Raw genomic sequence first — 26,832 nt, 5'->3', positions numbered from 1 at the left:
AACAATGGAAGTGAGGAATGACCATGTGGGAAATGCAATACTGTTTGAGACATTTATGTACTACAAGTGATTTTTGTTTCTTATTGCCGGCTGTGTATGACTTGATATTTTCACCCCCATAAGACAGTGATGAAACCGAGGCTTTTCACATTTGTAAACATAGGGGAAGGACTCGCTTCTATGCCTCAGCCCTTCCTAGAGTGAGAACAAAAGTTTTCCTTGAGAAGATAAGAAAGTATACACTCTTCCTCAAAATTAACTTCATCCTTGGCCACCTTATTAGTTTTGTGGATTGACTTATATAGCTCAATATGGTACCTATAAACTTATTCCCCTCATCAAGTAATAGTTATGAAGTTTTCCATCCATGGAAATGGGAAAATAAATATTGATTAGAGCTTTGAAAACACACCTAACAGATTTGAGCTTATGAAGTGCCATCAATCATGGGCCAGTGGTATTCTTCAAATCAAGTGTTAAACATCAATATTACATTTACATATATTAAATGGACAGTCTATATAGTCATACCACCAAGATGACCATCTTGACTATGAATTGAATATCCATCTTTAACATCAATATTACATTTACAATGGAGCAAGCCTATGTTTGTTTTAGATGAAAGCTGCTGCAGAGGGAGAAACGCGAGTCCTGATGTATGTCTTCTTATAGGAATTTATTTTCTCCCATCAAACCACATTTCTACAATATTCTTGCTGCTAAAACAAACATACCACAAGTTTCATGATCCTGCTGAACCTAAGCCTGAATCCTGATACTGTGAAATCTTTATGAAGCCGCCATGCATTTAGAACCAGAACTGCTGCAGCTTTCTTCTTTGCTAAACATCACCATTTTTTTTTATAAATCTATGAATGCCTGGGTCAGCAAGTAAAAAAAAGTTGCATGTCCCACTTTAAAAAGAAAGAATCCAGAAGAAAAATAGAATATCTGCGCTGGAATTCCAAATCATGTCATGGCATCTGCCTGTTTTCTAGTCAACCGAGCATATAAACCATCTTTTAAGAGAAGTTCCCTGTGACTTCCATCCTGCGAGGATAGAAGTTAATGACAATTATGTTTCAGGTCACGCAAAGAAAGGATAATGAAAAAGAAAAAAGAAAAGCATATCATTCAACACATGAAATCCAAACAGTTTCAGGAATGCATTGGATGTTAAAGAAGCAATATTGTACTCATAGGTTCTACGAGGGCAACTTGAACTGAGTTTTATCCCCACATTATTAAACGAACAGATAAGGATATGGTAACTATTACTGTCTACATGGTCCTATCCAATGCCATATTCATCATGATCGAGCCGGAGTCAAATTCAGTAAAAAAATTGACACAGAACACGTATAACCTTATAACGAACTTTTTCTTATGTTTGATCTTTTACATTGTTAATGAAACAAAAAAGAGGAGGGGCTCATGTATGAAAGATAATAAACCTCAATAAAGAATGCTGATTGGAATATTTTAAGTATTCAAAATAAAATAAAAAATTTACCTACCTCAACAACATGACCGCTATCCATCACCACAATCCTGTCAGCTGCTTGTATGGTAGAAAGCCTGTAAAAGCAGTTCACACATTTCAAAACTAATAATTATTAATTGGAATACCACTAATTAACACTAACAAGTGACAACTAAAGTATCACCTGTGTGCAATGACTATGACACTTCTCCTTGATGCAGAATCACTTCTAACAGATCGAAGAACACCCTACATAGAATGGAAACTGAAGCATCAATATCTTTACTTAATATTTCTTCTCATAATTAACACTCGTGTGTCTAATTGCCATCTGGCTTCTAGTAGCAGACCTTCACATTATGTTCACTTTCAGCATCCAGTGCACTAGTGGCTTCATCAAGGATCAATATTTTTGGGTCTCTAAGAATGGCTCTAGCAATAGCAATTCGCTGCTTTTGTCCCCCACTTAACAGATCATCATCAACAAGTGTTTCGTAACCATTAGGAAGTGCTGAGATGAAGTCATGAGCATAAGCCTGCTTTGCAGCCCATTCAACATCCTCCTGCGTTACATCTCTAGTACATCCATATCTGATGTTTGAGCTAATATCCATCCGGAATAGCTTGGGTTCCTGTACAAATAAACTTTTTGTTAGAAGGAATGAGCTATATCCATTCACTGAATTTTGTCTATGTTGGTGACTAGAGAACCTGTCCCACATATCCAATTCTCTCTCTCCACCATGTGATATCCAAGTTTTCAAGAGGAATACCGTCTATCAAAATCTGCAATAAAACTTTCTGTGAATATTCAAGTAAAGAAGTATCTTCTCTCGAACTACTACCAGCATAACTGGAAGGATAGTAATAGGCACGGCATAACTAATTATGTGAGAGAAATCTCAAATCAATATCTACATTTAAGAAAAATGGTGACTAAGCTTAACAAGTTCACATGATTGGTGAATGTAATCAATATAATGTAAAACTTTTGAAAGAGTTAGTCCAAGATGGAATCCCTTTTCTCTCTGCCATTTTTATAAATTCAATATCTTTTAAATCAGAACATCTGAGTTCACTCTCAGTTTAAATGTGATAAACAAACTCTACCTGGCCATTTGTAGGCTCATAGAGACGAAGCAAAAGATTCACCAATGTGCTTTTTCCGCTACCACTAAGACCAACCTAAGCCAAATCAAAAGAACCAGCATATTAGTCTCTAGGCCAAAGTTGAGGGAAGGAATGAATTGGAGAGACTAGAAGCAGTTTCTTACAATGGCAACCACCTCACTGGGATTGACAACAAAGTTTACATGTTGCACCACAGATACCTGATACAAATTACAAAGTCTGCCATTAATTAAACCTGTTTAACTGACAATTATGATCTTAACCCCATGTAGATGGACAATCAAATGGAAGAACGTTAAAATCCTTCACTGAAATAACTAAGCAAAAAATGTATCATATATACAAATACAAGCTTCAACTCTATGAGTTGTGTGATTAGTAGTAGGAGGCCTACCGTTGGTCTTGAAGAATAGTGAAAAGATACATTTAGAAACTCAATATGCCCCATTAACCTCTGCAGCTTTACTCCTGTAATAAAGTTAAAGCAAGGAAAAAAATTCAAGGGCAAATTCATCGTGAGATCATATGAGCTTCCCTTCTCTTATTTATTTATTTATTTATTTATTTATTTGTATAATACTACGGGTAGATGAGTGGAGTAGATACTGATACTGAAGTAGGGGAACCAACCAATATGCATTATTATTATCACAAAATATATATATATATATATATATATATATATATATATTGAGAGCTGCACAGTGCAGGAGTCAGTTTTCTCTGACAACCCAATCTGTTTAGTGAGGGTGTTGCTTGTGATTTTTTTCTTTTAAAGAAAAGCCTATATATTGCTTATGCTATGACCACCATAGTGACAAGTATCATAGTAAGTGTGTTCAGTTCTAAAACAATTAGTGCCAGTGCATAAGCATCCCTCACAAGTAAACCACACAGTTCAGCTAATGCATAGCTCATTATATTTGAAGAAAATTATAATTTAGCTCACATAATTCTTAACATGGGAAAATATTCATGCTAGTAGAATGATAGTTGAACATGCAGGGGACATGCAGTCTTCGTAAAGGTGGGTAAATTACTAAAAACAAATTAAGCATGAAAAGGACTAAATCAATTACACTGTTGTTTGTCATATCAAATAGTTGAACATGGCTCATAAAAATGCTTGCCTCTTGCCGTGAATTGGCTGCTAGGTGAGAGATCCATTAAATTGAATACTTTTTCACTAGCTCCAACTGATTGCATCAAAGAGGATACATTGTCCCCCACCCACCAGGTTGAATAAATTAACCATTCACTGTATAGTATAAACTTCGTAAGTTTCTCTGCTGTAATATGACCCGCAAGAATTGACATTCCTCCAAATAGCACAGCGATAATCTGTATGATTGATTGTTTCAATAATAGCAGAAGTCAAATTCAAGGGCTTAACTGAACTTTGATAATTAGTTCTAGCAAACTTTCTTCCAACATAAAGATTACAGGTTTAAAGGAAAAAAGGGGAAATTAAATAAATAAAATAATACATGATTTTAGAAACCTTTAGCTATACCTGAGTTGAATGATAAAGAGTGTTGAAACTAAAATTCCAAAATCCATATGCAGCACTTTGTCGCAAGCTTATGTCAGCTAATTTCTCCAGCCACCCTTTGTACCTGTAGATAGAGATGGAAAAGATATATGTGGAAACAGCAAAACAAGGAGAAGAAATAAATAATTAATATCTTATAAGTGGAAAAGCATTATCACCTTCCAAGTTCTTTTTCTTCTGTTCCATAAACTCGTACAGTTCTCATAAGAGAGTATGTCTCTTGAGCTACCTACGATATAATATTGAGAATGTCGTTATCACAATGACATGGGAAAATATAAAACAGATTACAGTATAAAGCATCTTTCTCTACATCATTAGCAGAAGCAGTGACTTCTTGGATCAACCTTGCTGCCTTTTTCTGGTATCTGTGAAGGAATATATAACCATAGTAAGACCAGAGAGATAAAGGAGACATACAAAGGAAAGAGATTGAATCATTGAAGCCAGGAACGGAATTAAACCTGTCAACTTTTCCTTTTCAGAAGGCAATATATGAATATCTCAAAAACAGCACACTGTATTGGAGAGAATTTTTCGGATTTTAAAGATTGACATCTTTTCTAGAGATGAGAATTAGTTAGACTACATGATTTAATTAAGAACAAGTCAATATGATTAGCACTGATGCACATTCTGGATATATGCATCTTTAGACATGCTGTTTCTAGCAGTGGTCATTTAATTTGTACCAGTCATCTGTAAGCCACTAGAAATTCAATATGAAGTTCTAAAAGGAATAATTTCAAGAAAAACAACCAAGAGATTACCTTCCATAACGTAACATAACTGCTGCTAACACAGAGCATATGCCCAATGTGCATAAACCAAGTGGCCAGGACAAAACCAACAAGTAGATTAATGAACCTCCCCCCTGACAAGATGAAGAACCCCAAATTAAAGCCATCATAATGTGGGATGACTTCTTTTTAGCATTATATTATATAAATAAATCAACCTGAAGAATATTGCGCAATATCAAGTTAAGATCATTTCCAATCACCCTTGACACTTGTTGACAATCCGCCCCAAGCCTACTTGTTAAATCACCTACTGTTTCATTGTCAAAAAATGATATATCCTACAATAAGGACACTGCCAAATGAGTTTAAACATACCACCAAAAGAAGAAAATAAATAAATGCAGCAAGGGAGATCAATAATTAAGTACAGCCAAACCTGAAGTAGAAGGGAAGAGTATAATGTTTCTCTCATTCTCTTAACCTGCACATACCTTTCGAAGTTAGAAATATTATTTGCACAATGGAGTTGAATAAAACCAAAGTCAATTCATCAGAATGGCCATTGTTCAAGTACAGCGGCCTTAGTTTGATAGTTACATTTCTCATTTCATTATGGTTATGTTATAACATGCACAAATATCAGGCGGAGAAACTCACCAGAATCATGTTTGCAATGCCAAAACAGCAACCTCGTATCCCACTGAAGCACAGGAAAATGCATTGTTAGAATAGGAATGCTCACATCCCACGTATAAGACAAAAAGATTCAAATGAAGCTCTACTAAAATAATCATATATCGAAAAGAATTTTGTGTCATTACTACAGTCTCAATATGGATATTAACAATGAGATTTTGAACGGAGATCTTTGTTAGGAGACCTATATGGATTTACCAAAAGGTTATCTAATCAAACTACGGTCTCAAATTAAGGGGAGAGACTATTCTGTGAGCTACACAAATGAATTTATGGTCTCAAACGGGTTTCTAGGCTATGTTTTGCCAAATTTGATGTTTCTTAACTGCAGGGTGGCAAACAGCAATCTAAACACGACAATCCTTGTTTATATTGACGATATCATAATAGCTGGTTCCCGTCCATCTAGCACTACTGCTAAAAAACGTACTTAAAGTCTCAATTTAAACTCAAAGATTTGGCGGGGATCCTTTGACTGATAGCTCTGTCTACAGGAGACTTATTGGAAGATTGTTGTACTTAACTATTTCCAGGCCTGATATAACATGGCAACGCATAAGTTGAGTCAAACAGTGTCCAGTCCCAGAACACCACTTGTGTTTCGTTTTCAGAGGCATCTGAACTTCATCTGCAAGCCCATGCAGATCCAGATTGGGCATCTTGCACTGATAACAGGTGCTTTACCAGTGGCTACTGTGTGTTTTTCAACCATTCAGTATTTCAGTCATCTCAAAATACAGTTAGTGGATAATCCATGGGAGCTGAGGTCAAATCATTAGCAGCTGTTGCAAGTGAGCTAACATGGCTATCAAATTTACTGACAATCCAACATAACAGGCTTCGGTTTTCCTCCCAAACCAGCCTTAATTTATTGTGATAACAAGGCTGCCGATTATATTGCCAGAAACCCAACCTTTTATGATCATTCAAAGCACGTCGAAGTTGATATCACTTTGTATGTGAGAAGTTGAATGCTGGTGTTATATGCCTTATTCATGTTGATTCTCATCATCAACTAGCTGAGTTGCATTTAGGCGCCTATTTCGCTATTTCAGAGTTCATTGTCCACGATGAACTCTTGAGGGGGAGTGTTAGACTTGTATTCACTTGGTTGGTTGGTTGGTTGTAAATACTGTTACTTAGTCAGTTACAAATGTCAATTCTCTATTTCTTGAAGTTAACTCAGTTGATGACAGCTGCTATGTACTGAGAGTCTGAGACTGAGACACTTGCATATATTCCCTGATCAGTATCAAAGAAGCTAAATATTCCATTTTCCCAATTCTCATACTCTAATAGAAGACACACAAAAACACACACACACATGAATGAAAAGAGAATAACACCCTTTTGGTAAAATAACAGTTAAGAACATGAAACTTAGAATCATATCAGTGTCGACATGAAGAAGGGAGATTCGACCATACAAGATTTTGACCTGCATATTCCCGAAGTTACGCACAACACAACCAACAGCTTCACATTCCTATGAAACACTGCAATATCCGCACCCTGTGCTGAGAAGATTGAAGCTGTCAAGAAATGCGGAATAGAAATCTCCGAAACCTGAAACCCACATAACAAAAATTCAATCTCATCTCAAAAACAAGCACCACAAAACACAGAGAAAATGGAATCAAAGGGCACTCACTGCAGCGAGAATCAGAGCAGAAAATGCAGAGAAAATGACCCATCTATCTCGAGCAACGAGGTCCCACATTTTGGCGAGAGCGCGCCACACAGTCACCGGCTGAGCCAGCGCGAGAACCTGCACGTCGTCGGAGAACTCCCACCACCTTCCACCGGGGAGAATCGACGGAATGAAGCCGACCCATTTCCGAATTCTGTTCAGAAACTCATCAGCAGCATTTACTTCTTCGTTTGAAGCTTCTCGATCGTCATGAACGGAGACACCATTGATGGACGCTGACTTCGCCGGAGGGACTAAGACTATGCGCCGGGAAGGGAAACCAGGAGTGGAGAGGGAAATTCGCGTGGCGGCGAAGTGGAAGCGGTTGTGTGAGGCTGTGATTAGATGTTTGTTTGTGTGGTGAGGGAGTAAGCGAAGCTGTGTGCCTGCGAGTAGAAGAGGCATGATGGGGAAGATGATTGGAAGATGGAGATGGGTTTTGGATGAAGCTGCGAGGTTCAGAGGAAGAGTGCGATGTGGTCCATGCGTTGTGTTGTGAGACAGAGGACGAGGGAGATGAACTGGGACGGTTGCTTGCGGTTAAGGTTGGAAGCTGAATTTGCTTGGTTTGCTACCACAAAACACATGCAACCAAACGATAGCGTCTTGGTAACTAGTTTTGTTTTTTCTAGATTTGGTCCTTTTGTTTTGGAATTTGGATCCACAAGTCTGGTTTTTTCCTTCTTGAGTGCTTTCTTGTTTTATTTTAATCTTATATGATTTTGGAATCATGAAAACAAGTTGGATTATATCATAGGGATGTATTTGGCCAAAGTGAGCTTGAGGTGTTGTCAAGTTCAAACCAATCGAATGAGTTTGAGTTACAGGGTAAATTGAATTGTTCAATGTTTTAGCACCATACCCAAATTGAACCAATTTGATACTTATTGGGTTGGTTTGGGTAGTCGGTTTTCCTTTTATTGTGATTTTCAATATTCTGTAGGTTTTGGCGATTCATTTTTTACAGAGGGAAAAAAGTTTGTCGAGATTCATCAGGTTTTGTTTTCTTCTTGTGCCTTATTCTTCTGTTGTGAATCGCGTTTTGTCTCCTCAAGTTGTAACTAGTTGAGATTCATGAGGTTGCTACTGGTCGAGATTCATTGCGCCAATTGCTATGGGAGATGTGGTGTTGGTGCCTTACCCCTCATGGAAGTTTTTGTGTAGCTAGGAGATATGATGAGAGATACTTTGTTGTTGACTTGTTGTCACTGCACATGAAGAGAATATGGGTTTTAAGTTTTCATGTTTATCAATCAATAGTTCGCTTTCCATGTGTTCTAACTTCATCAACTCGAGTCTCAAACAAAACTAGATCGGGTTCATTTAAATAAATTTGATCAGATCCAATTAGGTCTATCATTGTCATAGTCAATCTAGATGATTCACAACGAAGTAAGCATTGTGTCAATGGATCATGACGACTAAAATAAACTCTTAACTCGTCTAATCAATCAACTGAGCAAAGACATAGTTGATAGAGTTTATGATTCAAAGATTGCTCAAATAAAATTATCATCTCACAAACAACTTATAATGACTAAATCAAGGTTAAATATTTTCATTGTCACTCATATCTAAATAGAAACACTATAAATACATATTTTATCATTTTATAACTCAATTGAAGTGTTTTTTACAAATATATCATCCTCATGAGTTCACACTGTCGCTCCACATTATGTGCCTAAGTAACTTTCGTGCCCCACCTCACTTGAAGCAGAGATAATAATTCCTCTCAATTTAAGAAGAACACACATGTGATAATGTGGCTGTGGTTCACGTTTTGGTCTACTTATTTATTTTGTCTAATTCTGTAATTGATTTGTGTACGCATTAAACACATGTGTAAAATACAAAAAGTAATAGCTTTTGAATAATTCATCACACAGAATCAGAATGGTATTTTTTTTTTTTTGATAGCTCAGGACATCAGATTAGATATCCAAATGGTGCATTTCATATTAGCTTGTCTTTTATTTTTAATATTTTTGTGTGAATATCAGTCTTTTCTATGTAAGACTAACCTTATTGTTAGGCCCAACTATCACTGTCCATAAGAAACCCATTAGCCTTTAGTCTCTAAAAAGCCCAGCTCCAAAACCAATTTCATGGCTGGCCCACGTAATTTGCTTTCCCATAAATACCCCGCCTCCATTTCAACAAACCCCACAAACCCTAGGGGCAAAACAGTAACCCATGTCAAGCATAAATAAATCACACCACACCAAACCCTAATTCTTGTTCTGCGGCCGAAACCAGAGGGAGGAGCAGCAAAGCAGGTAGAGATGACGACCCGTTTCAAGAAGAACAGGAAGAAGCGCGGCCACGTGAGCGCCGGTCACGGCCGTATCGGAAAGCACAGGAAGCATCCTGGAGGTCGCGGTAACGCCGGTGGCATGCACCACCACCGCATCTTGTTCGACAAGTACCATCCTGGTTACTTCGGGAAAGTGGGTATGCGTTACTTCCACAAGCTCCGCAACCAGTTTCACTGCCCCATTGTCAACATCGAGAAGCTCTGGTCTCTTCTCCCTCAGGATGTGAAGGACAAGGCCTCCAAGGACGCTGCACCTGTGGTTGATGTTACCCAGTATGGATACTTTAAGGTGCTTGGCAAGGGTGTGTTGCCTTCCAACCAGCCCCTTGTTGTTAAGGCCAAGCTTGTCTCCAAGATCGCTGAGAAGAAGATCAAGGAAGCTGGTGGTGCTGTTGTTCTTACAGCTTAGTTTTAAATTTTGTTTGTTTATCCATTTTGCGGTTGTTTGCATACATCAGATATTGTTGGTTTTGTTTTGTTAACATTTTATAATCTTAAGGGATATTGATGTTATGCTTTTCAGTATTGTTGGTTTATGAAACTGATTTTGAGTTACATGTTTTTGTTGCCTCAATGTTCAATTGTTATAGTTTATCATGTCAAATGGAATTATTGGATGCTTAGTTTCTGTTTTAATGCGGATTATAGTTTGCATGGGCCTGGGTAAATGATATTGACTATTGATGGATTTGATGCTGAAGTTTTGCGAGCCTTTCGGTTTTTGCTTGTGCAATAGTGTGTTTTACATGACCACTTGACAGGATTGGTTTGGTAAAGCTATGAATTTGATTAGAATTTTATAGCCATAGGTTGGATTGAGCTGCTTTACAGTTGTACATCTAGAGGATTCTTATTACCTGATAGCATTTCTAGTCTGATTTCAAATGTGGATTTTCAGTCTGCTGATTCAAAATTTCAGTTTTCGCCGTGTATTTTGTTCTTCTGTTGTTTAAGGTCCCTGCATCTTGATATCTTCTCATGTCATTGTGCCCGTAAGACACCGTAGTGCTTGTAGTTGGTATGTATGTTACTTTATGCAGGGGAAAGGTTTCTGTGTAGTCCTGTTTGAGGTCGTCTAGGAATATGCTTTTATGGTTCTTTAGCATTTAACAAGTGCAAACAAACATGTCATCTCTGCACCAGTTATTATAAGCTTGCTATGATTTAAGAATGAATGTTAGCTGAGAAATATGTAACCAAGCACTAGATCAGACTAGAAATGGACATACTTTGGTGATCGGACTCAACCTGTGGTTCAGCACCACAACTTCTTTGAGAAGCCCCTTGATGACACGGCCTCCTTCAAACTAGTAATCTCCAAAACAGTGAAAAGAATTTGTGTTTCCTCTCTAGGTACAGTGATTTGGAATTATCTTTTATTGTGTCGTGTTTGTGTTTTGCGTTCAGTTCTGTGCCCCCCACCCATTCAATTTGTTCTCTGTTCCACCTCTTCCATTTGAGATTTGAGTTGTTGTAAGTCCTAATCCTAGCATGATTTGCATAAAATGCAAGGAATGTTTACCGTGAAACCAATCATACTGCCAGCTGCCTATTGTGTGCTCAAGTTGGTGTTGAATTCATGATTTCATGATTGCACCTTTCTTGGGGCTGCTTGCTCTCTTATAGACCCTCTGCCCTGTGTCTGGTCTGTTGAATTGCAGTCCCATTGTCTGGTCTGTTTGTTAGACCTCCTCAAATGACAATAGTTTCAAGTTTGACACTAATGTTTCTATATGAGGAGTGCTGTTAACACTCATTTTCACACTCATGGGAACTTTTATTGGTTGAAATTCATTTAGGTTTAACTTAGTGTTATTGCCCTGTTGGAATCTCATGGCAGGATTTTGGCTATCCGCCATGGCTGGTATCCTACCATAATCCATCATCATTATTCATCAAATATGGTGGGTTTTGGTTTCTCGGTCATAGTTAGCCATCCGTCATTATAAAAATTATCATCTAAATTATGACTGGTTATTTCTCAGTGTATACCAACAGAAATAGTGAGAGGTCTGATTAACAAACATCAAAGACAATTATGATTAGAGAATGCCTACTACGGAGATGGTTGGAAGATCCGCTAGTAGTTGTGGACTTGTGGTTTCCGGATATCAATGGTGTCCTTAAGCACATTGTCCTTTATACAAATCAGTCAGAAATTTTGGATGATATTCAATTACTTCTGCAAAATAATTATGCAATTTTTGTTGGTATTAGAGGAATCATTAGAAATTTAGAATACTCAAAGCATAGTTTTCTCCCCTGTTTGTGAGAGCCAACAAAATGTTTTTTTTTGGAACTTAGAGCCAACAAAATGTTGATTCCACGAAAAATGACGTTGAAAGAGTAGAAAAAATAATAACGACACCAATATTTGTAATTGCAAGGAAGGGATTAATTGGACTATGCCTACACTTTGACTTACATATTTGACTTATTAGATAGAGTGAGTGACAAACTTATTGTTAACAGTTGAATATGAATCGATAAATAATATGGGTGTAGCACTATAATCAATGATCAAGATGTCGGGATCATGTCACATTTGAAGAAGGGATTTTGAAACTCATCAATGGATTGTTCAATAGCTGGTTCATATTTTAAAATGCTAGCTTGTGAAATGCGGACATACTTGCTAGTTCTAAATCAAATTTAATCGACAAAAATTCACCAAGAATATGAAGTTTGCTTATCATATGGCCCAAATTCTTCTAGTGTAATTTCATGTTTCTTCTGCATTTTCTATGCTGCTGACAGTCGCTTCTTGGTGTCCACCCCAACTCTTTATCCTATCTTCAGCAAGGGAAGCCTGTGATTATGTCAACATTGAGTCATCACACTGCTCAAAACTCAAAAGCAACATTGAATTGAACTTGTCTATGTAGTTAAAGGATGTTGAATAATATCTTACCTCTTTGTTCCAGTTAGTTTTGTAAACCATCACGAAAAGAACAAATGTCTGCAGTATTGTCCCGGCCATCATTCCACACCAGATTCCCTGAAATTTAAAAATAGTGGAGGTCCTCTTCATTAAAAAAATATTATAAAATATCATAATAATCCTTGAAAAACAAAAATATATATCGACATGTGCTTCCTCATTAATTCTAAATCAAATGTAACGAAGGACAATGACTTACCTTGACTCCCAAGTTAACCTTGTAACCCAATACAAGACCCACTGGAATTCCAAAAAGATAGTAGCATGCAATGTTCACATAGGCAACAACAGCCTGCCATCCTGCCCCAATAGCTACCCCTGCTCAAAAAATAAAATACCATACATGCATTATTGCATTAACAAGACAATTAGTTGTATTAGAATAAACATTTGGAAGGTGAAATTTGTATGAATAAACATTTGCGTTTGTCCATATATGGATTGATTTACCATTCATAGCCACTTATTTGACTATATCTCTAGTCAAGATAACTAAACAAACTGAAATTAAAGAATTTGTGTTGAGAAGAGAATGAATCTATGTCTATTACCTGAAAGAACAGGTTGAACATTATTAATGACAACACAAAAGGCCAACAAAGGTGTGAGATCCTTGACTAGGTCTTTTACTTCTGTGTCATTTGAAAACAGAGAAGGATAGGCGTCACGCAATATGATCAAAACAAGAGCGAGTAAGAGTCCGATCAAAATCGAAGTAACCACTGCAACCACCAGAGAAAATCTTGCTGTTCTTGGGTGAAATGCCCCTAGTTCATTCGACACTCTCACACTGTCAAATTTCATTGAACATTTGGAAAAATTAACCACCTATTTCTTATTGATTACATTATAATTTTTCGTTTATGTGATATCATAATCTTAATAGATATGTTTAAATTTGAATTAAGTACTTTGTGCTGTGAAGAAGCAAACCTTACAGCCACGTTCATCCCGAAGGACACCATGATGGTCCAGCCCAATATATTCATGCTGCAGATTACAAAATAAAAATACAGTCAGGCTCTTTGGGTGCATTTGTGTAATTGTGCAAATAACTTAATTAAGTGTTTATTAATATGAACGCTTATTTATAATATTATTCGACAAATATGTAGAAATTATAAGCTCAAAACTTTTTGTGTAATTTTATTTATATTATAAGATAAGTTCAAAATAAATGAGTGTATAAATAGTAAAAACAGGTGTGCAAAAAGTGTTCCACTTCCTCCTAGACTACTTAATTAATGAGCATTTGAAAAATATTAAGGGAACTTGTTGGTAAATTAAGGTTGAAATAGAGTAACATACAAAAAAATTATCCTAAAAGTAAATTTAATATAGATTTATGTGATATCCTAAAAGTAAATTTAGTGTAAAAATTTCGATGTAGTATGAAGTTATATATATTTTTCAACTCAATTTCAGTCAAATTAAGACAATAATAAAATAAAAAATGTTTTGTTGACACTAATGTTACCTTCATCTTCATCTTTAGAGAGAGTTTAAGGAGGAAAATGAGATAAATGAAAATATAACGAGTGGTGTAATGAGAAGAGAAGAAAGCAGTAAAATAAGATAAGATGAGTGTGAATATATATATAAAAGTTGTACTAAAGCAAATTATTATTAAAAAAAAACTATAAATAAACAACTGATTTTACACACCCAATTTTTGGTTCTATAAGTAGGGTGACATTGACACCCCTCAATATTAATAAATACTAGCGACAAACATGTGGAATAGTTTAATGTTATTGGCTGAATAAATAAATCATTTCTATTAAAGTTGCACTAAAATACATATAGTTACTGAGACTTTTGACACTTGAATAAATAAATCATTTCTATTAATTTATACTAATCGTTAGAACTTAGAACTTAATTAGAAGCATTATATCACACATTCACACTATCTTCGTTTTTACATACCAGATAGAGAAGGCATCTACCGACACTTCTGCATTCTTGAGATATCCAGCAAACAAAATCAGCACCATAAAGTACCATGTTTCCAAGCTGCTCACATACAAGATAAACATTACATGAGACAAAATATAAATTTATGATTAATTTGTTAACTTAGGTTAATACTATTTTATTAAACTTATAATAAAATTGCACATGATTTCGATCCGGATCATGCGACTTACCAGAGCATCACAGCTGAAGCAAGAGAGAGGCGGAAAAATCCCCACAGATTCTGAAACGCTCCCCAAGAAAACCCACTCCACGCTGGCCCACACCTCCCACTAAAAATGTACACCAACTGCGCCACCACAATGAACCACCACGTCCCGTTCAGCACCACCGCCGCACCCACCAACCCCCACTGGAGCTTCACCATCAGCAGCCAGCAGAACACCGGGTGCAGTACCATGGCTATACCCGATATTACAGCAATCACAATCACCTTGCTCTGAGCCTGCAGAAACTTCGCCGTCGGGAAATTGATCGCGTAAGCAAACAACTGCGGGATCATCCAGATGGCGAATGTTCCTGCAGCCTCAGAAATCTCCGCGGTTTGCCCTATCGATTTTAGTATAGGGCCCGCGAAGATGTATAACAAGCACAGAGGGAAAGCCATGCCCATGAGTATCACCCATGATCTTTGCATGTATACACCAAGCATGTCAATCTTCCCTGCTCCCACCGCTTGTCCACAAAGCGTTTCAAGCGCGCTTCCCATTCCCAACTGCTCAAAATATCATAAACTCAAATCATTTGAAATTCATAACTCATGATGGAGGATTTTCAGTTAGATATTAGTTACCATGATGCCGAAGGAGAAGCCGGCGACGATGGAGTTTTCGACGGAGACGGCGGCGAGTTCGATGGTGCCGAGGTGGCCAGCGAAGATTTGAGTGAAGGCGCCAAGGGAGTACTTGGAGACGAAGGAGAAGATGGCGGGGAGGGCGAGGTAGAAGAGCTTCTTGGATTCGGTGATGAACTGCGTGGAGAATTCTCCAGGGCTGGTGATGAGAGGGATGTCAGGGGTCTTGGTGGTGAAAATTGCTCCGGTGGCGGTGGTGGTGGGAAGGAGGATTTGATTTTGATCATTGGATTCATGTTGTATTGGTATGGTTGTCAGAAGTGGCTGCGTGGAGTTGATGTTGAAGTCCTCCATGAATATGGTCCGGGGAGAGTACTACTATGGCACAGCTAGATTCACTTCATAATGATATATACATACCTCATTTTTGAAACACTTTATTTCCACCTCTTTTTATTTTTATTTCTCTCCTTTTATCATCTATCACATTTAATATTTTATCTCTCTTACTTTTTATTTTCTTCATATCTCTCTCTTCATTCCACCTCTCTCTACATCAAAGAGAGTTGTGAAGATAACATTATTGGATATGATAAGATAATCATCAAATTAAGAAATTTGGTAGCTATTAATGCCAATAACGTGACGAGGTAGGTATTGGTTGGGGCCTATTGATTTGTACTCTGGACTGCATACAGCCAGACACAAAAAGGCAAGAAAAAATGAGTGAGGGATTTATTTATCACGCAATTGTCTTCTTTTTGTTTAAAACGGCATGTTTGGTTTGTCAATTTCTGAATTTCTAGTTCTCATTCTCACGTAGGGTGTGGGATTGAATTATAGTGTAAAAAAATAGTTTTCTTTAAAATCAAGGTTATTAGTAATATTGTTTCGAAATACATTCTTTTTTGAGACATAAGACAAAACACATTCATTTTAATACAATGTTTAAATTAAATTTATGTGAGTTTCATTAAATTTAAAATATGACATTTCAAAAAAAAAAAGACTTATTGGAGTGAGACTCATTTAAATTAACAAGTCTTACATAATATTTTTATAAGCAAGTCTTATATAATTTAAATTAATTATACTAATGAGTTAAAAATCAGAATGGGTAAAAAAGAAAATATAAATCATTTTTCTTGAGAAAGTTGGGTATTCAACTCTCGATATTGATGTGTGGGTTGTATTAAAGAATGATTTATAAGTATTTATATAAAGGACTTATAATTGTTGATAAATGTCCTGATCCGTAATTGTGATTAGAACGAACTGATCCAAACTTCTTTTCATAAAAAATAGATACGGAGTTCTTGTAAGTCATAAATGTTGTGCCAATGAGAAAAAATAAGTCAATTAAGGCCTACCATTGAAATAATCATGGACACTTTAAAAAAATAGACAAAAAATGGAGTTTTGTTATGTCCTACTTGGTGAGCCAACCTCGAGGGTGGAATTGGTTCGCTAATATTTATTGAATTTACAATGTGCTTTACCAATGGATGGTTGATTAATATGATATATATATGTATGATCCTTTTTAATTAATTAAAATTTTGTGTATGATTTTTATGAATGAAAAAGACTTATCGCCGGAGGATTGATTTCATTGTGATATGGATGTTCTCAAATCAAACAAGGTTATCTATAATGAAAGATACATGCGGTGTACAAGAAATTTTCCATGTTTTATTATCTTGTTTGATACTTTTACTTTATTGTTTTTGTAATAGCACTGGTGACTGGTTTATTGGTGAAATTAGCATTTAAATTTCCTAGTTATACCTGGATTGAGGATACTCCTAGTCTCCTACTGTCCTACTCGTTTAATTGAAGAAGATCTTTTGGACATAATTAATTCTAAATAGTATATATTTTTTTTAATAAAGATGCTCATATTATTAAGCAGAAATAGAGCTACATCATTAGCAAGAATACTCTCCAAACCCGGAGGTACTCTTCAAGCCAAACATGACAAAAAAAAGAAAGAGCAACTTAGCAAAAAAAAAAAAAAAAAGTCTGCTCTAAATAGTACGTAGTTTTACTTTAAAAAAACTATAATCTCACATCCTACAATACACATTATTGTTTGTTTAAACTTCAACTAATTTTCTAATTTTTTAAAAAGAATTTTCAAAATGTCTTACTTTCAAATTCATAATATATCCTAGAAATTAACTTCCAATTTTAAAAGTATATGAATTTAATTAACTCGAAGGTCACAAGTTTGAACCTCCGCTAGACCCTTTGCGGTGAAGTAAATGTAAGTGCTTTTTAAGTTCGGCAGTTGTCTCATCCTAGAACTAGAGCACCTCTAAAAAAAAATTATAAAAGGCTAATCTCAGCCCACCATGCCAACTTTACCCACCAAAAAAAGCCTACCATGCCAACAAACAAAAACATAGGTTGCCCTCTCGGCCTCTCCCACGCCGTTCACTCGTCCGCTCCCGTCGCCGTTCGAGTTGATATCATGTTCAGCTTCAACCCAGCTCGCCGGCGCCGATTTCCGTCGTTGTCGTGTGAGGTAAGAGACTGATTAAGCTGAACTCCGAGATTGTTGCGTTTTTTTTTTTTTTGTTTTGCATTACATTCCATTATTGTTTGTGTATCCTGGTAACATGCAACTGATGCAAGATTCCAATGTCACTCTCTGTTTTTTAGATTTTGCTTTGCTGCCTTGTGATATTGTTCTTATCTGATATGGCTTGTCTTCATTGATTACCATATGCTTCTGGCTCCTGCCTGCTGTGTTCCTCCAATACTCCTTGTATTTTGGATGGAGTAGCACCTTTCTCAATTTCACTATTATGATGAAATGTTAATCTGTCTGTTAACTATTTCCTAGGTTGAAGTTTTACCTGTTTGCAAATAAGATGCAAGTGATAATATTTTTGAAATATAAAAAAAGAATATATTTTAACACTTGCATAACTATATACATACAATTTCATATTTTATTACAATTCAGCCTTTAATTTTTAAGTCTCTGCACCTCCTCACTTTGAGCTTAAATTTCTTTTTTGGACTTTAATTGGTTTCTAAGAAGCTATTTCATAGGAAAAAATGTGGATTGACTAGAAAGGGGAGAACTCGAATGTTGGAGAGGGTGATTTGCAAGGGATTTTAGACGATGAGGTTGATATTATGAGACAGGAAGAATATGAGTATAGGTTTCAGGAAGAATATGAGTATAGGGTGTTGGGTCATGCTTGGAAAGTGGATGGATCAGTGAGGAAGATTTTTTTTATAATTATATTTAAAAAACAAATTACCACAAAACTGTAAGAAATAAACATTTTACCAAGATGAGATAGTTTGTGCCAACTACCTGGCACACTCAAAATGATACTATCATTGACCCACCCATCCATCATCACACTCAATATGATAAATTGTCAACTTAATCTCACTAATCTGAGGAAATTATATCTTGCCAGCTTGATATTTAGAACCATAAATCATCTCAGTTATGATATTAAACAATTTCAAGCACCCGCAATCATGAGTTGCAAATTGCCATTGTGAAATTGTTTTGCAAACAAGTGTAGAGACTCACGTTGCCTTAACCAAGTAAATACATCATTGTGTGATATGGAAAGCTCAAGCGTCTTGTATGTTAAATTCCATCTAGTTGGACCGTCAAAAATCAACTTTCTAGTGCAAGGAACTCACAATTTTTTAGTTGTCTTCTTATACTTTTTATTTCTTTTAGGTATAACATTCCAATATTCTACCCTATCCTGAATTTTTTACCCTGTCTTTTATAACTTCTAACCCATCTTTCACTGTTGAATTTAGGACGTGTGCACAAGCATATGACGTAAAGACTCATCCCATATTAAAGTTCTTAACTACAGCTTATCCTTAATTTTTATCAATCATAACATCATTTGTGTTACAATTATCTAGAGTGATAGTGGATAGTTTTGTGGCAATGTTCCAATTCATAAAACATTGCATATACTTTGTTGCTCATGTTGAATGCTCTATGGATGAGAATATTGACACAAAAAATCCACCCTCACTTTAGATAATTCTAGCACAAATAATGCTATGATTGATACAGTTGTGAACTTTGCTGAGGGATGAGTATTTACTTCATCTGTGTTGTTGTGCACACATCCTAAATTTAATAATTAATAGTACAAGATGAGTTAGAAGTTGCAAAAGATGTAGTGGAAAAGATTCAGTATAGTCTAGTATATTAGAATTCTACACCTAAAAACAAAGGAAAATTTTGAGGAGACAACTAAGCAATTAGGACTTCCTTGCACTAGAAAGTTGACTTTAAACTGCCCAACTTGGTGGAATTTAACTTACAAGATGCATGGGATTGCCTCATTGCCATATCATACAAGGATGTATCTGCTTGCTTAAGCCAAATTTTGAAATGGAAAATGAACTACTGGGGCTTCCTAAAGGATGGGATTCATATGGATCAGATGGTGCACTTTTAGCTGCTAGAGAAAAAGCATTGGAAGAAAAGATTGAGAATACTAGTGATGATGATAACATGGAAAGAAAGAGAAGATGAAAAGGAAGAGAAAATTCCTGAGGAAGAAGAGGAAGCGTAAAAACATCACTTTTGGAGCAAGATTCAAGTATGCCAAAACAAAGCCAATCAGATTAGGCATGAGCACTGCAGAGATATTACTGATGGATGACAATGATTTGTCCTTGAAAAAGATTGCTTCATACTGGAAAGAACAAAATAGATGCATGCTGAAGATGAGGGCTAAGGAGCTCCTACATGCAACAAGTTTGGATAAGAAGAATTTTGTCTGCTTTATATTTAATTTCCACATGTTCAGGACACTTGTCCATTTCACACTTGAACATTTAGTGGAACTCATCATAAGTAACTAAGATGGTTGACTTAAGACATTCACATTAATGACTGATGAATATACTTTGTTTGTCCTTTTTATGCCTATTCATTCTTTGTATATGTTATCTGATCTGGTAAGATGTTCCAGTTATGTATTTGGAGCAACACACTCCTCAATTGGAAGACTGGGGCCTGTTATGTTTATGGTACCCCCGAGTGAGAAAGGAATAGAATAGAGAGAAATAATGGATGTGATGTGATATGAAAAGAGAGATAGAGAGAAAATTTAGGTGTATCTCTGGTGTCTGTACTATTTGATGTCTACGTATTATAATTGATTTTACTCAACATCAGCTTAATAATATTGGAATGCATTTAGTCTAGCTACATGGGTTTTCAATGGCTGCCTAACTGTTAATGTTCCCCATTCCGCAAGTGATTTGGATGATGAGGAGAATGGGATGCCTAAGCCTAAGCAGAAGGTGCTGATTGAAGCTTTTGGAATGAACCAAAAGTAGACTTTGGTTATGTTTATTATCAAATTAGTGAGTGCATAAATTTAGTTAAATATCACTGCTCGTTAGTTAGACTAATCCAGAGTGCTTCTTGATGGGTATTCAAGAGTAGCTATTTAGGTGATGCATGAAGTTATATTTTGGGGGTTTCTCTAAATTGATCTGATATGCTTATTATCATAAGGTTAATTGAGATTTAGATTATTTTAAATTTGTTTTAATAGCATAATAAATTGATTTTATGACCTCTGAAGCTGAGAGCTGAGTTAGTTTAATAATGTTGTGATGTTAGTTAGCCGTCATAAACATTATCTTATAGATAAATGATATGGACTCAACCATCGCAGTTGTAAAAACTTCAATAAATTGTTTAATCTATGCATCACTGAATCATATCTTATCATATTTAATTGAAAATGTTTCAGGGGAAAAAATTCGTGGTTCAACATAAGGCGGCGAAGTAGGTGTTCTCATGTGGATTTGGCTTTGTCTTTATTTCCAGTGGCTGCTGACTGACATTCTTAATAAATTGGCAGGTTTTAAATAGATGCTCTAATTTGTATTATGAGGGTTGGAGCTTATAGTGAAAGAGATAGCTCAATTTATTCCAATTTTCTTTATCGATTTGCTGTGTTATATTCCATCCAAATCATTTTAGTGTTTAAGATTGTGACACGTAAACTAATTAATATTAGATCCTTATTTTTTCAATATTAGTTAATCTATTTTCTTTATTATTGCTTTTTATTTCTGTATTGGTAGTGAATTGTTAAGAATAGAACTAGAAACAAAAATAATTTTTTATTCAATTAAACAAAAATAAAACATCAAGTCAAATGAATCAGAAGCACTCGTGTTATAGGAGGGTGAACAATCTGCCAATAATGTATTGTGTGCTGTCTACCTTATGAGTAATTTGAGCCACCCGTTGTGCTGAGTTTGTGCCTCTTAACATTCTTGTCCATTTTGCAAAAGGACATGTGTATCAGCTTGTCGACCGTTTCCATGTTTATTTTTTTCTCCCTATATTTTTAAGCACATGATGCCATGATCTTTCTTTTGCAATTTCTACACACTTCTTGGACACAATTGTTGCAATTTCATGTATTGGTGCCCCTAAATGCATCATTTTTTTGAGGTATTCATGGTTAATTCACTTAATTGTAAACAAGTTGTAACATACGTGTCACACGTATAAAAATATTGATAGGGATGTGGAGTAAATTAAATGAAAGGAAAGAAAGAGAATACGACATGGAAAGAAGAATGACTTGTATTTGATGAACGTGGATTAAGGGGCTTGACATTGACTCACTTTAATATGACTAGTACTTGCTAGGAAGAAGCTAATTTGATATGACCATTGAAAAGACGCCATGCTAATTGTTTGCAATGTGATTTCCAAGTTAGAGTACGTAACATCTTGTTACTATGTTTGAACAGTCAGTAATCAACATGTGTCCAATTTTCTTCTCTTGGCCAAAGACCATAGTTAAGCAAAATTAGATTTTTATGATTATGGGATTTGGAGATTGGAGATCAAACCTTCAATCTTCATCTACGTGTTGTGTTATCGAGCTTTGCTTTGCCTTTTTACCTCATTTTATCTTTGCTTCAAGGTTCCAACCAATTCCACGGCTATGTTTGATTTTTGGATCGGAAGGACGGAACTCAATCTGCCTCATATCCAACATTATGTCATCATATTTAGCAAGTAAAACACATTTACCTAATATAATTGCACCTCTAAACTCACATTCATCTCAACTCAACTCAAAATTCACTTTTCAGTTGATCGAACTCAGTTTGAACTATGTTGTGACATAAATAACCTCTATTGTCATACACTCTTAAACCCATATTCATCTCAACTTAATTGTTACCCTTTTTAATAATTACATACATTTAAAAGTGCTTTTAATTAATTATCCAAATAGATTAAAATAAAAGTATCCAAACATAAATCATATTACAATAAATCATATTTACTAAAATGTTGTATTACAAAGCTATATTCAGTCAAACATCGTATTACAAATTAAAATCCAAACTTATTAATGATTATAAAAAAGTAGCTATAAAGCTTCTGTTGCACAACCTATCTATACAAGCATCACACATTTAATACGAACTAACTAGTATTTAACTGACTTTTTAAATTACACTAGATACAAAAAAAAATTAGTTTAGGTGAAATTTAATACTACTATATTGGTTGTGAATTTTACTTGAAAAGTCTCTAGACCTTTTTTTTTTACATATGGAACGAAAAGTCTCTAGACTGGTTTAATCATTTCAATTTGTGAAAACGATGTTTAAGAAAATTTTGATAAAAGTGATTGAATGACTTAATATATGCTCTAAGGACAAAATATTAACTATGGCAGAAATATATACACCAATTAAGAAAAGTAAATAATATTGTGCGTGCTGTAATGCACGCTCCTCAAGAGCAAGTGCGATGAACAGAGCAATGACAATGCTTGGTAAAATGACAAGTATACAACGCAGAAGTTACGTTACATACAAGTCAATTTGACTCCACTCCTCCTTCATAAATTAACAAAATCAAATCCCTCTTAACATGAAATTAAACTCAATTGCTTTGCATCGCAATTTCCTAAGGGTGTGTTTGTAAATTGACCAAGGCCCTCATTTAGTAGTTTATGGACTTTCCCAAATTGGGTGTTTAGAGGAATAGTATTTGCACAAGGGAATGATTTACCATCAGTCCCTTCTCCACTCCACATATTTTTAAAGCCTTTACATCATCTTCCCTAAAAACTCAAAAACATGCACACCTGATTCTTTGTTTATGAGTTTTTAAGAGAGGAGGGAGGATGGCTATGAGTTTTTAAGCTCTTCCCTTATTTCGGAGTTCCGAATTACCTAAAACCCCCGAATTTTAGAGAACTAAAAAATATTAGGAAGGGTTTTGGATGGTTAATAGAAACTCAGTTTTATCACCCGCAACACCCGAATCTCGACCGGGTCCGCCCGTTTTAACAAAAAAGGCATCGGTTTCGGCCCGAGCCTTTTTGTACAACCCTAGTATGTACCTATATTGTGTTTTCTAATCATACATATATACAAAAAGTTGAAACAAATCTAGATAAAATTGATATCATATTATTATATAAAATATATTTGATATTGTGTTAAATTACCTTAATTTTTAATCCTTATTCTCACAATGCCTATGACCTAGTAAATATTAGGTTATTGACCTAATATTTTACAGTATTCCATAACAATAATACTCATTACAAAAAAACAATAATATTCAATCTCATTTTTCCTTTTTTATCTTCTTTAACATTAATTAATTATTAATTACAATATAAGTCAATATTTTGTGTAAATTTATTACACACGTCATGAATTCTACCACTTATCAAACACAAATAGCAATATTTTCGTAGTTAGGGCTAATTAACTATTCTACCAGTTACGTCTGATTCCCTAACATTAAATATTTTTTTCTAATTAAAGAATAATTTGATATCTAATATTTAAAGCACACACAATTGGAAAACCATATCTATTTGTTATATTATTCCAAAATTGATAAAAAGAAAAGAAAGAGGTTACTCCTGAATATGTTGTAGTAATAAGCATATGGAGGAGTTTCGGACAAACATGGCTGGCAGCAGAAACATAAGTAAGAGGAACAAAAACGCTCGCTCCGTTTCCCAACTCGGATCGCCTGTGACTCACCGTAGACTCGTTTGACTCGCCTCCGCACAACACGCTCCGTTTCCCTCACTCCACCATCACTTTCTCTGACACGGCGGAGATGACGTCATCAGAGGAGAAGCAACTCGAGGAGGAGCTTTCGTACCCGATTCTGGTGGCGGAGCGAGTTCGCTCGGCGGTTGGGGAGGCCGACGCGTACAAGTTCGAGTGCAACGAAGTCTCCAAGCAAGTGGATCGCCTCCTCCAAATGCTCCGGACGCTGGTCCGTCTCGCTGCCTCGCCGTCGCTCTACGAGCGGCCCGTTCGGCGAGTAGCCGCCGAGACGTCGAAGAATCTGGAGCGCGCTCTGACGCTCGTTCGGAAGTGCCGGCGCCGGAGCATACTCCACCGTGTCGTGAGCATCGTCAGCGCCACCGAGTTCCGGAAGGTGCTCGGCCACCTCGAAGCCTCCGTCGGTGACATGCGGTGGCTTCTCAGCATCCTGGACAACGACGGCGGTGGCGGCGGGATTGTGGTGTCACTTCCTCCCATTGCGAGCAACGACCCTATTATGTCTTGGGTATGGTCTTTCATTGCTTCTCTTCAAATGGGTCAATTGAATGATAGAATTGATGCTGCGAATGAACTTGCTTCTCTTGCACAAGATAATGATAGGAACAAGAAGATCATTGTTGAGGAAGGTGGGGTGGCTCCCTTGTTGAAGCTTTTCAAGGAAGCCACTTCCCCTGAGGCTCAGATTGCGGCTGCTACTACTTTGTGCCGTTTAGGCAATGATTTGGAGAGGGTTAGAGTGATTGTGAGTGAGGTTGGTGTGCCTCTTGTTGTGCAGGTGCTTGGTGATTCTCCTATCAGGGTTCAAACCCTGTCTGCCAATTTGGTAGCTACCATGGCCAAGCATGACCCTGTTGCTCAGGAAGATTTCGCGAGGGAGAACGCGATTAGGCCCCTTGTCACGTTGTTGTCGTTTGATACTGCCATTGATGAGCAATCGGGTAAGCAGAGTATTCATTCTCTTGTTCAGATTAATAAGGAAATGGGAAAGAAGTCATCTGATAGGTCTGTTAGTAAGCAGTTTACGAGCTCGTACTCGAGTTCTTCGTATACCTACAGCCGGGGAGGGAACTATAGGAAAGATAGGGAGAATGAGGATCCTCAGGTGAAGCTTCAGCTCAGAATTAGCTGTGCTGAGGCTTTGTGGATGCTGGCGAGAGGAAGTGTGTCCAACAGTAGGAAGATTACTGAGACCAAAGGGATGCTTTGTTTGGCTAAGATTATTGAGAAGGAACAAGGAGAGCTTCAGTTTAATTGCTTGATGACGATAATGGAGATAGCAGCTGCAGCTGAGTCCAATGCTGACCTTCGGCGTGCTGCATTTAAGACTAACTCCCCTGCTGCCAAAGCTGTTGTGGAACAGCTCTTGAGGATAATTAAGGAGGTGGACAGCCCTTCATTGCAAATTCCAGCAATAAAGTCCATTGGTTCATTAGCTAGGACATTTCCTGCTAGAGAGACTCGAATGATTGAACCTCTAGTAATGAAGCTGAGTAATAGAGACACAGATGTAGCAGATGAAGCAGCCGTTGCTCTTACCAAGTTTGCTTCTCCAGATAATTTCTTATATGTGGAGCATTCCAAGACAATAGTTGAATACAATGGTGTTCCTGCACTGATGAGACTGCTAAGGAGTAACGAAGTTAACCAGTTACATTTGGATCATGGGCTAACTCTCCTTTGCTTCTTGGCACTGCATGCCGGCAACAGTGAGTCCTTAGAACAAGCAAGGGTGTTGACGGTTCTTGAGGGCGCAGATAGAACAGCCGTTCCGCCGCATCTAAGAGAATTGGTGTCCAGGACAATATACCACCTCAATTTGTACCATACAGGAATGAATTCTCAAAGGATATCATCATATTTGCCTTGAGCACAAATTCAGCTATTTTCTGGACCCTGTATTTTTGTGGGTTGATCAGTATACTGTTGGTAGTTGCTTCTGGTCGACTCTTCTGGGAATAAGGTGTTTATCATTGAAACAAAGCATATACTTGAGAAAATATATTAGTTTTTCAGCTTAGGCAGTTTTTTCTTTATTTCCCTCATGAAACTAGTTACTAGTTAATGGGGTGGTGGTTGTGCAGTATTAATTTATATTGGATTATTAGCTCTTCTTAGTCATTTGGATTTGTGTTCTTTGTGTTTACTTATTTTGCTCATCAAATATGTTCTCGACACTGCATTTTGATAGTGTAAGTTCTTACAGTAAAGTATAATTTTATGAGGTTTGATCCCCATATAATGTATAGTGACTTTGCCATTGGAAGTCTCTATACCAGTTTACCTCTGAACTCATGTCTTGATCAGTTGATCAATGATCAACACATCAACTTTTTTATTTTGATAACTGAGATGTGTTTTGTTCGTCAGTCTTCAACATTTCTACAGAAAGTAACTAGGTTTTTAAGGTAGC

The 26,832-nt window shown here is 36.4% G+C and overlaps 4 protein-coding genes and 1 long non-coding RNA gene across 6 annotated transcripts; 3 read left to right on the top strand and 2 right to left on the bottom strand.

Annotated features, from left to right (window-relative positions):
• Positions 1–427: 427 nt before the first annotated feature.
• LOC130740054 (ABC transporter B family member 26, chloroplastic) lies at positions 428–7,966 on the bottom strand. Of its 2 annotated transcripts, XM_057592549.1 has the most exons (18): positions 7,260–7,966; positions 7,047–7,174; positions 5,570–5,612; positions 5,349–5,393; positions 5,128–5,250; positions 4,940–5,043; positions 4,483–4,537; positions 4,328–4,398; positions 4,131–4,233; positions 3,748–3,958; positions 3,012–3,085; positions 2,761–2,817; positions 2,597–2,671; positions 2,198–2,272; positions 1,837–2,118; positions 1,671–1,735; positions 1,521–1,581; positions 428–1,053 (listed from the first exon to the last, which is right to left on the bottom strand). In XM_057592549.1, the coding sequence occupies exons 1-18, from the start codon at positions 7,701–7,703 to the stop codon at positions 973–975; spliced, it is 2,097 nt and encodes a 698-aa protein (XP_057448532.1). In that variant the 5' UTR covers positions 7,704–7,966; the 3' UTR covers positions 428–972. The 2 variants fall into 2 exon arrangements, with proteins under 2 accessions (XP_057448532.1, XP_057448533.1); XM_057592550.1 differs by lacking the exon at positions 7,260–7,966 and having other exon boundaries at positions 7,036–7,174.
• A 1,562-nt stretch (positions 7,967–9,528) lies between these two features.
• On the top strand, positions 9,529–10,170 carry LOC130740053 (60S ribosomal protein L27a-3). Its single transcript, XM_057592548.1, has one exon. It carries the CDS (start codon positions 9,584–9,586, stop codon positions 10,022–10,024), a length of 441 nt encoding a protein of 146 aa, XP_057448531.1. The 5' UTR covers positions 9,529–9,583; the 3' UTR covers positions 10,025–10,170.
• Positions 10,171–12,094: 1,924 nt separating this feature from the next.
• Positions 12,095–15,728, bottom strand: LOC130740052 (protein DETOXIFICATION 29-like). Its single transcript, XM_057592547.1, has 8 exons — positions 15,327–15,728; positions 14,707–15,248; positions 14,486–14,572; positions 13,490–13,546; positions 13,108–13,346; positions 12,756–12,874; positions 12,527–12,613; positions 12,095–12,424 (listed from the first exon to the last, which is right to left on the bottom strand). The coding sequence occupies exons 1-8, from the start codon at positions 15,678–15,680 to the stop codon at positions 12,338–12,340; spliced, it is 1,572 nt and encodes a 523-aa protein (XP_057448530.1). The 5' UTR covers positions 15,681–15,728; the 3' UTR covers positions 12,095–12,337.
• A 1,925-nt stretch (positions 15,729–17,653) lies between these two features.
• Positions 17,654–21,383, top strand: LOC130740051 (uncharacterized). Its single transcript, XR_009020038.1, has 2 exons — positions 17,654–17,853; positions 21,098–21,383. It is a non-coding gene; the product is annotated as an uncharacterized LOC130740051 (long non-coding RNA).
• Positions 21,384–24,231: 2,848 nt separating this feature from the next.
• LOC130740050 (uncharacterized) lies at positions 24,232–26,540 on the top strand. The gene has a single exon (XM_057592546.1). It carries the CDS (start codon positions 24,469–24,471, stop codon positions 26,287–26,289), a length of 1,821 nt encoding a protein of 606 aa, XP_057448529.1. The 5' UTR covers positions 24,232–24,468; the 3' UTR covers positions 26,290–26,540.
• The last annotated feature ends 292 nt before the right edge of the window (positions 26,541–26,832 follow it).

The sequence above is a fragment of the Lotus japonicus genome, chromosome 2 (genome assembly GCF_012489685.1).
Source record: "Lotus japonicus ecotype B-129 chromosome 2, LjGifu_v1.2".
In the NCBI taxonomy this organism is placed as follows: Eukaryota; Viridiplantae; Streptophyta; class Magnoliopsida; order Fabales; family Fabaceae; genus Lotus; species Lotus japonicus.
This window is presented reverse-complemented; position numbering and strand designations above follow the sequence as displayed.